Source organism: Panthera pardus, unplaced genomic scaffold, assembly GCF_024362965.1.
Source record: "Panthera pardus isolate Hobbes unplaced genomic scaffold, ASM2436296v1 HiC_scaffold_20, whole genome shotgun sequence".
NCBI lineage: Eukaryota > Metazoa > Chordata > Mammalia > Carnivora > Felidae > Panthera > Panthera pardus.
The window spans coordinates 8,157,180-8,169,329 of NW_026526766.1; the positions used below are offsets into that span (position 1 = coordinate 8,157,180).

The following is a 12,150-nucleotide window of genomic DNA, read 5'->3' on the forward strand; positions in this document are numbered from 1 at the left end:
TGAGGAAGAGAGAACTTTTGAAGGCAGTATAAAAACAATAGAAGGAAAGACTGCAGACTGTTGGCTCAGATTCTCTTTTTCGTGGGTGATCATGTATTTTATTTTTATTTTTAATTTTTTTAATGTGTATTTATTTTGAGAGAGAGAAAGCAAGCTGGGAAGGGGCAGAGAGAGAGGGAGAGAGAGCATCCCAAGCAGGCTCCACACCATTTTAATGTTTATTTATTTTGAGAGAGAGAAAGTGAGCTGGGAAAGGGACAGAGGGAGAATCCCAAACAGGCTCTGCACCATCAGCGCAGAGCCCGATGCGGGGTTCGGTTCGATCCCACGTACTGTGAGATCGTGACCTGAGCCTAGATGAAGAGTCAGGGGTAACCGACTGAGCCCGCCAGGCGCCCCCGGAGATCGCGTATTTTGATCCTTCACGCAGACCAGCTGACGTGGAAAAACCCAAGTCATGCTGTTTCGTGCACCCAGGCGGTGTTCATTTCCTTGACAGCTGACAAGTGGTTGTTCACCTTCCCAGTTCCTTCAGTGGCTTGAAGCCTTCATGCTAATTTCCCGCCGTGCCCCGGGTTTGCGGGCTGCCGTTGGAGGAAAAGGTGTGGGGCTGAACTTTTCCTCTGCTTTCTGTGTACCGTCCCAGGAGCAGGCCTCCTGGGTGTGCCAGTGTGACGACAGCATGGTTCAGAGACTGGAGACGGACTTCAAGATGACCCTCCAGCAGCAGAGCACCCTGGAGCAGTGGGCCGCGTGGCTGGACAACGTGATGATGCAGGCGCTGAAGCCCTACGAGGGGAGGCCCAGTTTCCCTAAAGCTGCCAGGCAGTTCCTGCTAAAATGGTCTTTCTACAGGTATCGTGCTCACTTTCCCCCAAGCTTTATTCTTCACGCGCTGCGGATACGCGCGTGCGCGCGCGTGTGTGTGTGTGTGTGTGTGTGCGCGTGTGTGCGTGTACCTGCTTCTCAGACAACAGACAAGACACGAGTGACGGCTTGGGGTGCAGACTCCCCGTGGTGATTACCCTCTGCCCACCCCCGGTGATGCCAGCATCATGGGATCGCTCCAGGAGCTATATGGGAATAATCTGTCAGGAGGAGGAAACCTCTTGCTCCCAGCCCTGGAGTTCTCAGCTGGGGACGTCTCATAGCTGCCATGTGCAGCGACAGAAAAGGGCCGGTGTCGTCCTCTCTGCTGCAGACAGGCATTATTTGGGCTTCTTTCCGGAACACTTATCACCACTCGCTTGATTCTCTAGTGAGGTGATTTGCAAGCTGTGGTCCCTAGACCAGGAGCATCAGGAGACGTATTCGAAAAGCGAATTCTCAGGCCCCGCCCCCCAAACCGTTAGGATCAGAAACGGCAGAGCCAATCAGATGGGGAGCAACAATCTGTGCTTTTATTTTTTCGTAACATAATTTATTGTCAAATTGGCTTCCATACAACACCCAGTGCTCGTCCCAACAAGTGCCCTCCTCCGTGCCCATCACCCGCTTTCCCCCCCAGCGCCCCACCAACCCTCAGTTTGTTCTGTGCTTTTAAAAAAGTCATTTAGGTGATTGTGATGTATGCTCACATCCATCTAGTTAATTTCTTAATTTTATCAGGTACAACTGTTTTCAAACCTGGCTGCGTGTTAGCATTAGTGTAAAATAAACAAAAATCGTAGGTACCTCCCCAAACCCTCCTGAATGAATCAAAATCTGGGCGGGTGGGTAATAGTGATTAGGGATAGAGGTGATGCAAAAATGCCTTCAGAAATCTTCCTCTTGGTGATTCTGATGCATAGCCGGTTTAGGAACCAATAATCTAGTAGACGCTAAGTACAATACGAGTCACTTAATGGCCAAAATAATATAAATATAAACGTATGGTTTTATCAACCTGGAACCCCGGAAGAGAAAGCCCTTCGGATTACATGATGTATGACATCAAATGTTGGGATGAGTCGTTGACCATGTGTCTCCTGCAAGGGCTAAAAGCAGAGCCTTGTACATAGGCTTATACACCAGAAACACAGGGATGAATGGAGGGATAGACTTGCATTTCGTAACATGAATTAGTTAAGTTATAGTTCTGACCCTGGGATTTTTTTTCTACTGGTAGGAGTTTAGTGGGTTTTTTTGCTTCTTTGGATGGAGATGCCCCCGCTGCCTCGGGCGTGACGGCCATATCTACCTTGAGGTTTAGGTGGTTCCTGATTTAGATTCTGTCCTCCCATGTCTGTGTCAGAAAGTCGTGACCACAGGACATACCAGACTGGCTGCGGGCACACTGGGGTCGTCATGGTGATGAGTGAGTCCAGGGGTGAGTCCAGAGCTAGCTTTGCAGGGAGAAGGTATATAAATAAGCAACAGAGTTTAGGAACTGGTATACCTGTTAACCCGGAAGCCCACCCCCTTCATGAAGATGCCAGGCATCTTTGAATTATGTCGGCAGCTGCTTCGGCTCTTACTGGAAGCGATTTCTTTCTTTCAGCTGATTTTACTTGATTTCATCCAACTCTTACTTCTTAAGCTCAAGTAGTACCATAGATCCTTTATAGATGCTTAATTACAAGTTAGCTTACTCTTACACCCTGAAAATGGTCTCATGTTTAGCCCAGGGTCCAACTCAGTAAAAGGAAGCCTGCCGGTTTTCTATTATTGTTGTCTTGTTTTTGGAATGGCGTAATTCCACAGCTCGGTGCCTCCTACATTTAATAATACCTTTAACCCATGTGATTTGAGAAGCGCTTTATTAAGATGTTGCCTGACTCCGTGACCCCCTGGCACGGTGCAGTAAAACCAGTATTAGCTTAGATCTGGGTGTGAATGAGAAAAATGTTGATGAGGACTGTTGAAGTTTGCCCCGCTACGTGGAGAAGATTTGGAAAGCATTGTCACAGTGTCTCCAAGAAGATACAGCAATAGTCATAGTAATAGTAGAATTCCAAATTTTAATTTGAGAACATTTCTTAAGAAGGCTTCAGGTATTTTCCCATTTGCTTGTGACTTGACTTTTTTTATTCAAACATTTTCTTCTCAGAAAGTCATACAGATGGTATATGTATTTCATGAATGATGGATGAAACCAGTTATACAAGCCAGTTATTCTAAAACCTATATGGCCAAAAGCCGGGTGCATTCTCTAGATCAGAAAAAAGCAAGGTGTTTTTTTTTCCCTTCCTAACTGCTTTCTTATGTTGTTATGTCAGACTTGCACTTACTCCTTCCTGTGGGTTTTTTTTTTTTCTATATTTAGTTGATATCGTTTTAGAAATATACCCCTGGAGCCTTCGTCTCCACAGAGATCCGTTGCAAGTATCTTGAAAGGAGAGAAAATTACTTACTTGTATTTCTTGTTCTCTGCAGAAATACAAACCCAGTAGACCATCACTTGTCTGCCCTCTGTCCTCCCTGAGTTGGGGATAATTGGCTTGTTATTATTAGACACTATTATGGGTATTATTTTCATTTCAAAAAGACTCAAAGGCGTAGAGTTCAGGACCACAGAAGGAAAGGCATATTCAGACAGATGCATACCTCCTGCTTATAGGCAAAGTCCACAGCTTAGAAACGAAGAGCCCTTAAATCCGAACTGTTTTTTAGCGGGGCGTAATAACATACTGAGTAATGAAAACTGCATTCACAAACTATCAGAGAAGCGGAATTATAGAGGTTTTTTTTTCTTCTTCACAGTTTTGGCCTTGTAATAAGAGTTTGGCAGTCACACACACAGACCCTTGGTGTTCTGAAGTCAGTTAATCTGATAATTTCTCAAGGTCTCTGTATCTATTTACATGCATACGAATGGGGAAATGGGCTGGCAGAGAACTGTGACGGCAGCAGGTTGAAGCCTTGCTACAGACACCCTCTGCTCCACATGGGGGTCTCTCCTTGCTTGCTAACCTGGCTTGGAAGGAATACTGTTGGCTCCCCAGGAGGCGGGAAAAAAATATTACCACCTCTCCTGGGCAGAAATGGAGAAGTTATGTGGGCCATTTCTCAGCTTGTGTGTTTTGTGGTTAACAGAACAGAACATTCCTCAGAGCTACCCTGAGAGTCATCCAAATATCCCATTTTTAAAGAACAAAATTTATAGCTCTGATACGGTGACTCGAAAGGGGGGACAGGGAATGTAGTTGGCTTACAACTGGACAATTTCTAAATCTTCCAAAAAGTAATATTCTTTCGGAATCAACTGTAAGCACTGTTTTAAAAGAGAGTTTGCATGGGGGTCACAGGAGGGATGTTCTCCCTTTTCTTCTGAGGAAGGGTGTGATAGCTCCCCCAATACACAAAGAGGATCACTTGTTAGGGTCTGTGTTTCAGCGCCCAGACCATAAGTCTCTCATCCATGACAAAATAATTAACTCGATAAGTCTGAGTGTACAAGAAGTTGAATTCATGGTAACTTAGCAACATGGAATTCACTTAGTCAGTTTTTGCAACATATCTTACAGAAGTCCGAGTCAGACAAAAAGTTTCCAACTAAACTGTTAAATGTGTCATTTAATACTTGGCCTGTAGGGCAAAGGCCCAACATAGAGGGGATACTAAAGTAGCATCGATAACATGATTCAACTGATTCTTTTCTAAACATGGGACAATAATTTCATGCTTATTGGGGCGCCTGGGTGGCTCAGTCGGTTAAGCATCCGACTTCGGCTCAGGTCATGATCTCTCGGTCCTTGAGTTTGAGCCCCGTGTCGGGCTCTGTGCTGACAGCTCAGAGCCTGGAGCCTGCTTCTGATTCTGTGTCCCCCTGTCTCTCTGACCCTCCCCCGTTCATGCTCTGTCTCTCTCTGTCTCAAAAATAAATAAACGTTAAAAAAATTTAAAAAAATAATTTCATGCTTATCAGCATTTTCTAAAAATCACTAGGTATTATAACTGAAGGTCAGCGGATTGTTTTTAATTTTCCACCAGATTTCAGGATTATATGTGTATTTCATGCTGAAATAAGGTGACTGCCTAACTGTGCAAGATTTACAAAATACTCCGAATAAAATCCAAGGCTCTGTCCCGGAGACCCGACACGGACCAGGAGGTAGTGCCCCCAGACCCATTGTATGTTCTCTCTTTGCTGACTTTCTTCCAGCCACACTAGCCTCCTGGCTGTTCTTTGAACACATCAAGCCTGGGTCTGCCTCAGAGTCTTTTCATTTGTTCTCGTTTCTGCCAGGAAAGTTCACATGTTCTCGCTTGGCTCACTTCATTCCACTTTCTGCTCAGTGATATCACCTTTTCAGAAAGAGTCTTACTGACAACCTAACTGAAATGCTTGTCCCCATGATTCTGTATTTTTTTAGAGGATTTATTTTTTTTTCCCGATTTATGTTTTTTCCCTGATCTACTGTGTCCATAGGATTTACCTACCTTTATATTTTGTATCTGCTTGGGTTTCCTCAACTGTTTTCTCTTAGCAGAAGGTGAGTTCTGCTAAAACCAAAATTTTGCCTAACTGGTTCTAGAATAAGACCATGGCACAGAGTAGGAATGCAGTAAACATCTATTGAGTGGATGGAGGTAAATTCTCTTGGAAAAAATCAGTGGACTTTGCATATTAGAGTATTATCAGAAAGCTACTTAGTGTGAATATTTTCCTTAGTCATTAACATGATTTCAGGGTTTTTCTATCTTAAGGGAATAAAGGCCTAAAATTTGAACTTAGAAATATATATTATATATAATTCATTCTCTATCTGTGATATTTATCCCTGCAAAGATTTATTGACATTCAACTAACTCAGAGTTGGTTTTTTATATTTATAAAGTCATCTTTTAAAATGAACATTTTTAAAGTTTATTTCATTCATTTTGAGAGCTAGAAAGAGCATGAGCAGGGGAGGGGCAGAGACAGAGACAGACCGAGAGAATCCCAAGCAGGCCCTGAGCTGCCAGTGTGGAGCCCGACATGGGGCTCGAACCCAGAAACCATGAGATCATGACCCAAGCTGAAATCAAGAGCCAGACGCCCAACGAACTGAGCCACCCAGGCGCCCCATAAAAGAAACATTAAAAAAATTTTTTTTTAACCTTTATTTATTTTTGAGAGAGAGAGACAGAGTGCAAGTAGGGGAGGAACAGAAAGAGAGGGAAAATAAACATTTTTAAATGAAATCAAGGGGCGCCTGGGCGGCTCAGTCGGTTAAGCGTTTGGCTTCGGCTCAGGTCATGATCTCGCAGTTCGTGAGTTTGAGCCCCACATCGGGCTCTCTGCTGACAGCCTGGGGCCTGGAGCCTACTTCAGATTTCCCCCCCTCTCTCTCTTCCCTTCCCTCTCTGCCCCTCTGCCACTTGCACTCTCTCTCTCTCAAAAATAAACATTTAAAAAAAATGAAATCAAGATGCACTCGCTTTAGAAAATATTTGAAATACTAAAAATAACAAGCACAGGTGCCTGGCTGACTCACTCAGTAGACCCAACGACTCTTGATCTAGGAGATGTAAGTTCGAGCCCCACGTTGGGTGTAGAGATTACTTAAAATCTTTTTTTAAAGAGGCATGTGGGTGGCTCGGTCATTTAAGCGTCCGGCTCTTGGTTTCAGCTCCTGCAATGATCTTGTGGCTTGTGAGTTTGAGCCCCACATCAGGCTCTGTACTGACAGCATGGAGCCTGCTTGGGATTCTCTCTCTCTCTCTCTCTCTCTCTCTCTCTCTCTCTGCCCCTCCCCTGCTGGTGTGCACTCTCTCTCTCTCTCTCTCTCTCTCTCTCTCTCAAACAGATAAACTTTTAAAAAAAATCTTTGAAAAAATAATGAGGAATAAACTTACATCATAATTTCAATACCCCGAAATAACCACTGGTAAATTGTTGGGTTTTTTTAGTGTTCTATAAAATTGGAATCTAGTTATTTACCATGGTTTATTATCTGTATCTTTCCCTAAGCATTTTCATTTAACATTATATCTTAAGCATTTCTCATCATTAAACATCTTCAAACACATAACTTTTAATGTCCTCACAATATTCAATATTATTATGTGTATGTGTCATGTGTTATTCAAACATTACCTTTTCCCCTCATTCTGAAGCATTTTGGTGGTTTTTGGCATTATGATACAATTATATCATATATACATGTTCATATATACAATTGTTATATTAAAATGACTCCCACACATTTTACTTCTTTAACTTGACATTATATCATAGTTTATATCATACTTTTATATCATTATATCATACTTTTCCATGTTACTACCTTTATGTCCAATCTCCCTCATTTCTTTAAACGATTGCATACAATTGATATATGAATGAGCCATCATTTATTTAACCACCATCAACTAATGGATATTTAGTGTTCCCTCCTAGTCTCTCACCAGTATAAATACTGCTACAGTTAAAATTATCTTTGTTCATTTGTGTGAATTTATGGAATTGGAATTGGTAAGTCAACGTTTTCTGCCTTTTTAGTTTTGAGACATAGTGCCAAATTTCCCTTCACCACAAAAGTTTTGTGAATGTATACTCGCAAAAACAGTAAACGAGAGTTGTTTTCCCATCTTTTTCGGCAGCACTGGACCTTTTCATCTCTTACAGTACGATAGATGACATGTGGTGTTTAATTTGTAATTTTGAGTAAGGTTAGTGAAATTTTGTATGTTTGTTAGCTTTTTGTCTTCTCTGGGATATATTATGAATATTTTCTGTCTTTAACAAGAGATGCAATTAGCAAATATTCTGCTTCAATTCGAAATTATTTACTCCAGCTGGTCAAGTTTGGATCCGTTTAGGTAAAAATGTTATACAACATTTTACTGTTACTTTTGTGTTGTGTTTGCTTTTGCTTTTTTAAGTAGAGGGATTTCTCTGCCTTTTAAGATTTTTCCATAGGAAAACAAATGTTTAATTTCAAATAGGTATTGTGTTTATATTTATTATTTTTACAAATGGGTTATGTGTCATTAAATTTTAGGAAAGGCGTGCGTAGAATTATAAACATAATTTTTTATCTGTGGCATAGGAATGAACGAATTAATCTATTTTTAGTAGCTCACTTACTGAGTTCTAAACTTAAGGTATTCACTAAGGTATTTGAGTCTAAGGAATTATTCACTAGAACTACGGTTTATGACAATGAATGTATTATTAACTCTAATATATGTAGTACTGTGGTAACGAGTAGTTTTCCTTTTTTTTCAATTCCAGTATAATTAACATACAGTGTGATGGTAGTTTCAGGTGCACAATATAGTGATTCAACAGTTCTATACGTTCCTCAGTGCTCAACATGCATGATAAGTGTGCTCTTAATCCCCATCCCTATTTCACCCGTCCTCCCACCCACCTCCCCCCTGGTAACTATTAGTTTGTTCTCTGTAGTTAAGAGTCTTTCTTGGTTTGTCTGTCATTCTTTTTCTTTTGCTCATTTGTGGCTTAAATTCCACATAGGAGTGAAATCACACAGTATCTGTCTTTCCCTGACTTATTTTGTTTAGCATTATACACTCTAGCCCCATCCATGCTGTTGCAAATGGCAAGATTTCATTATTTTTTATGGCTGAGTAATATTCCATTGAATATATACACCACTTCTTTGTCCATTCACCTCTCAGTGGACATTTGAGCTGCTTGCGTAATTTGGTTACTGTTGCTGCAATAAACAGAGGGGTGCATGTATTCCTTTGAATTAGTGTTTCTATATATGTGGGTAAATACCCAGTAGTGCAACTAATGGATCATAAGATAGTTCTGCTTTTAACTTTGAGGAACTTCCATACTGGTTTCCACAGTGGCTACACCAGTTTGCATCTCTGCCAATAGCACACCAGGGTTCCTTTTTCTCCACAGCCTCACCAGCACTTCTTGTGTCTTGTGTTTTTTAGTTTTAGCCATGCTGACAGGTGTGAGGTGACATCTCATTGTGGCTTTGATTTGCATTTCCCTGATGATGAGTGAGATCGAGCATCTTTTCATGTTTCTGTTGGCTATCTGGATTTCTTTGGAGAAATGTCTGCTTGTGTCTTCTGCCTGTGTGTTTTTGGATTGGGGTGTGTGTGTGTGTGTGTGTGTGTGTGTGTGTGTTGAATTATACAAGTTCTTTATATATTTTGGATACTAACCCCCTATCAGATAGAGTCATTTGCAAATATCTTCTCCCATTCCTCAGGTTGTCTTCTGGTTTTGTTGATTATTTCCTTCACTGTGCAGAAAATTTTTATTTTCACGTAGTCCCAATAGTTTATTTTTGCTTTTGTTTCCCTTGCTTTAGGAGACATACCTAGAAAAATGTTGCTACAACCAATGTCAGAGAAATTAGTAATGGAGTTTTCTTTTTTTTTAATTTTTAATGTTTATGCGTGAGAGACAGAGAGAGACAGAGAGAGAAAGAGCATGAGCAGGGGATTGGCAGAGAAAGAGGGAGACACAGAATCTGAAGCAGGCTCCAGGCTCCGAGCTGTCAGCACAGAGCCTGATGCAGGGGTCGAACCCTTTAATTGTGAGATCATGACCTGAGCCAAAGTTGGATCCTTAACTAATTGAGCCACTCAGGTGCCCCATAATGGGTAGTTCTCTGAAGATCTCCTATCCATTATTTCATTTGACCCTCAGACTAACCTTGAACCTTAAAATGTTGAATGACATGCTTACACTTAAAATCACATACTGGTTAACATGACTCTGCCTCACTCCAAATTCCTGCTTTTTCTTTTCTTTTTAATAAGTAAATCCACCAATAAGAGGTCCCCTGCCATCATCATAAAATAACCTTCTGTTCCTGCTGCTATAACCAACTGAGTTTGAGAAACTCAGCTTCTCCTGTATATTATAATTGTAACCACTTCTATTTAAGTAGTGATCTGTTCATTCATAAGTTTATTTCACATCCTCGAAATAATCATATAAGTTAGGTAAGACCAAAAATGTGGCTTTTATTTTTACCCAAGAAGAAAACCAATCTCAGGGAAATGGTTTGTGTGAAGTTGACAGTGAATTAATGAAGAGCCAGATTCAGAATGTAGGGCTTAGAGTTTCAGATGTACCCTGGTGATCTGCCACTTGCCAAATTAAATGTATAGAATTTGATATATTAATAGCCCCTACATAAATAAAGTTGACAATGAAACAGAAAACAGAAGCACAGTCTTTTTCCATCTGCCTGACATTTTACATTTCTTCGTTGCAAAACAGGCCATAGGAATATCAGCCTGTACATTTATGAGATTTCATTTATAGATTCCATCTATCCGAGAATATAATGGCTGTTTGAGTTTTCCTGGGCCAAAAATCTCTAAAAAAGACCACAAAATGAAAGTGATAAGAAACACACGTGCGCACGCGCATGCACACACACACACACACACACACACACACACACACAGCCACCGCTGACTCTAAGATAGAAATATTAAGGAGGTTTGAAGTGCATGGACAAGCTCCAAGACTGACACATCTTCAGCGAGGCCAGGATCGTTTAGGACTGTTTTCTGTTTTAATTATAATAGAGAAGACGCACCTAGGTGGCTCAGTCAGTTAAGCATCTGACTGTTAATTTCAGCTCAGCTCATGATCCCAGGGTCTTTGGATCAAGCCCCGCACTGGGCTCCATGCAGAGCCTAGAGCCAGCTGAGATTGTCTCTCTCTCTCCCTCTGCTCCTCTGCTCGTGCACCTGTGCATGCACTCTCTCTCTCTCTCTCTCTCTTTCTAAGTAGATATATTTATTTTTTACATTTATATATACAATATATATTTATAATAGAATATATTGTTAGTGTTAATATTCACATTTTGGTATCATATTTTATAAATTAAACGTTCACTTTTTTTCAAACATATGCATTTCTTAATTAACTGTATTATACTTACTTCTAATGGAAAATCACCATAATTTAAATGGAAATCAGTCAGAAGTTGAAATCACTTAATAAATTTGCCTTCTGACAGGATTCGCAGGGGTCCCTGTACATACCTCCGTTCCAGATTGCCACATCTGGAAGCATTACTTAGTATATTTCACAACCTTTGTATGGCACAGATACCTATTTCTTCCCAAGTGTGCGTCCAGAGTTGTTATCGCTGAGAGGTGGTGATGTGTTGTTTGCCCGTCAGTAAGGCTTCCCTCAAAGTTGCTTTTCCTTATGGTGGTGATGAGTTGTCAGTCTTTCAAAAATCTTTTTTGTTCAGTTCTGATCCATCTGCGAGAGTAATGCAATCAGAAGGCTCGCCCGTGACAATGAAATGGTTTTTCCCAGTGATGAGCTGTCTAGGTCTGATAAGGATCTAACGAAACCCACTAAGGGCTACCTCTTTCCCACCCTGTTTATTCTTTTTTTTTAATTTTGTTAAACATTTTTTCATTTTTGAGAGACAGTCACGGCCAGAGGAGGGGCAGAGAGAGAGGGAGAAGCAGGCTCCAGGCTCTGAGCTGTCAGCACAGAGCCCGAGGTGGGGCTCGAACCACAGACCAGGAGATCATGACCTCAGCTGAAGTCGGTCGCTTAACCAACTGAGACCGCGCCCCCCCCCCCCCCACACCCGTCCCCGGCGTCGCTCTCAGCCTGTTGAAAAGAGTTGAGCCAACTGCTTTCAGTAATGAAATTATTGCGTGGCAGGTTGTGTGCTGCACCGGCCTCTTAGACCCTCTCGCTTAACTTCGTCTGGGAAGAAAAGTAGGTTGAACTGGTCGCTAACATTGGCTGCATATATGTCTTCTCTCTTGAAACAGCTCAATGGTTATTCGGGACTTAACCTTACGCAGTGCTGCTAGCTTTGGCTCCTTCCACCTGATCCGTCTCCTCTACGACGAGTACATGTTCTACTTAGTAGAGCATCGCGTTGCTCAGGCAACAGGAGAAACACCCATTGCAGTCATGGGCGAGGTAAGAGAGGCCGCAAGAGCCGTGACTCACGGGGCTTTGAGAAAAGAAACTGAATTTCATTTTAACTTAAATATATTATTTATTGATGAAAGCAATTATTTCTGACCATGGAGGAAGATCCTGAGGGGCTGTAGAGTTATTGAAAGGGGGGGGGGGGGTCCTTAAATCCCTCTTATATTTACTTTCTTAATGAAAAGATTTCTAAAATTATAAATTATATCACGTGAAAAGTTCGCGGGCTGTTTCAATATGTTGTAAAGGTGTCTATGGAAAGGAAAAGTTTGAGAATCACCGGCCTGAACAGTGATTGAACAGAAAATAAGTGATTGAACCTCCAT

The 12,150-nt window shown here is 41.5% G+C and overlaps 1 protein-coding gene across 11 annotated transcripts in view; it reads left to right on the top strand.

Annotated features, from left to right (window-relative positions):
- RFX3 (regulatory factor X3) overlaps positions 1–12,150 on the top strand; it is a 291,634-nt gene that overhangs the window by 250,330 nt on the left and 29,154 nt on the right. For all 11 annotated transcript variants that reach the window (XM_053907756.1, XM_053907766.1, XM_053907764.1 and 8 more), the window contains 2 exons: positions 647–855; positions 11,659–11,812. In XM_053907756.1, coding sequence (XP_053763731.1) covers positions 647–855; positions 11,659–11,812 — 363 coding nt within the window. The remainder of the gene's footprint in view (positions 1–646; positions 856–11,658; positions 11,813–12,150) is intronic.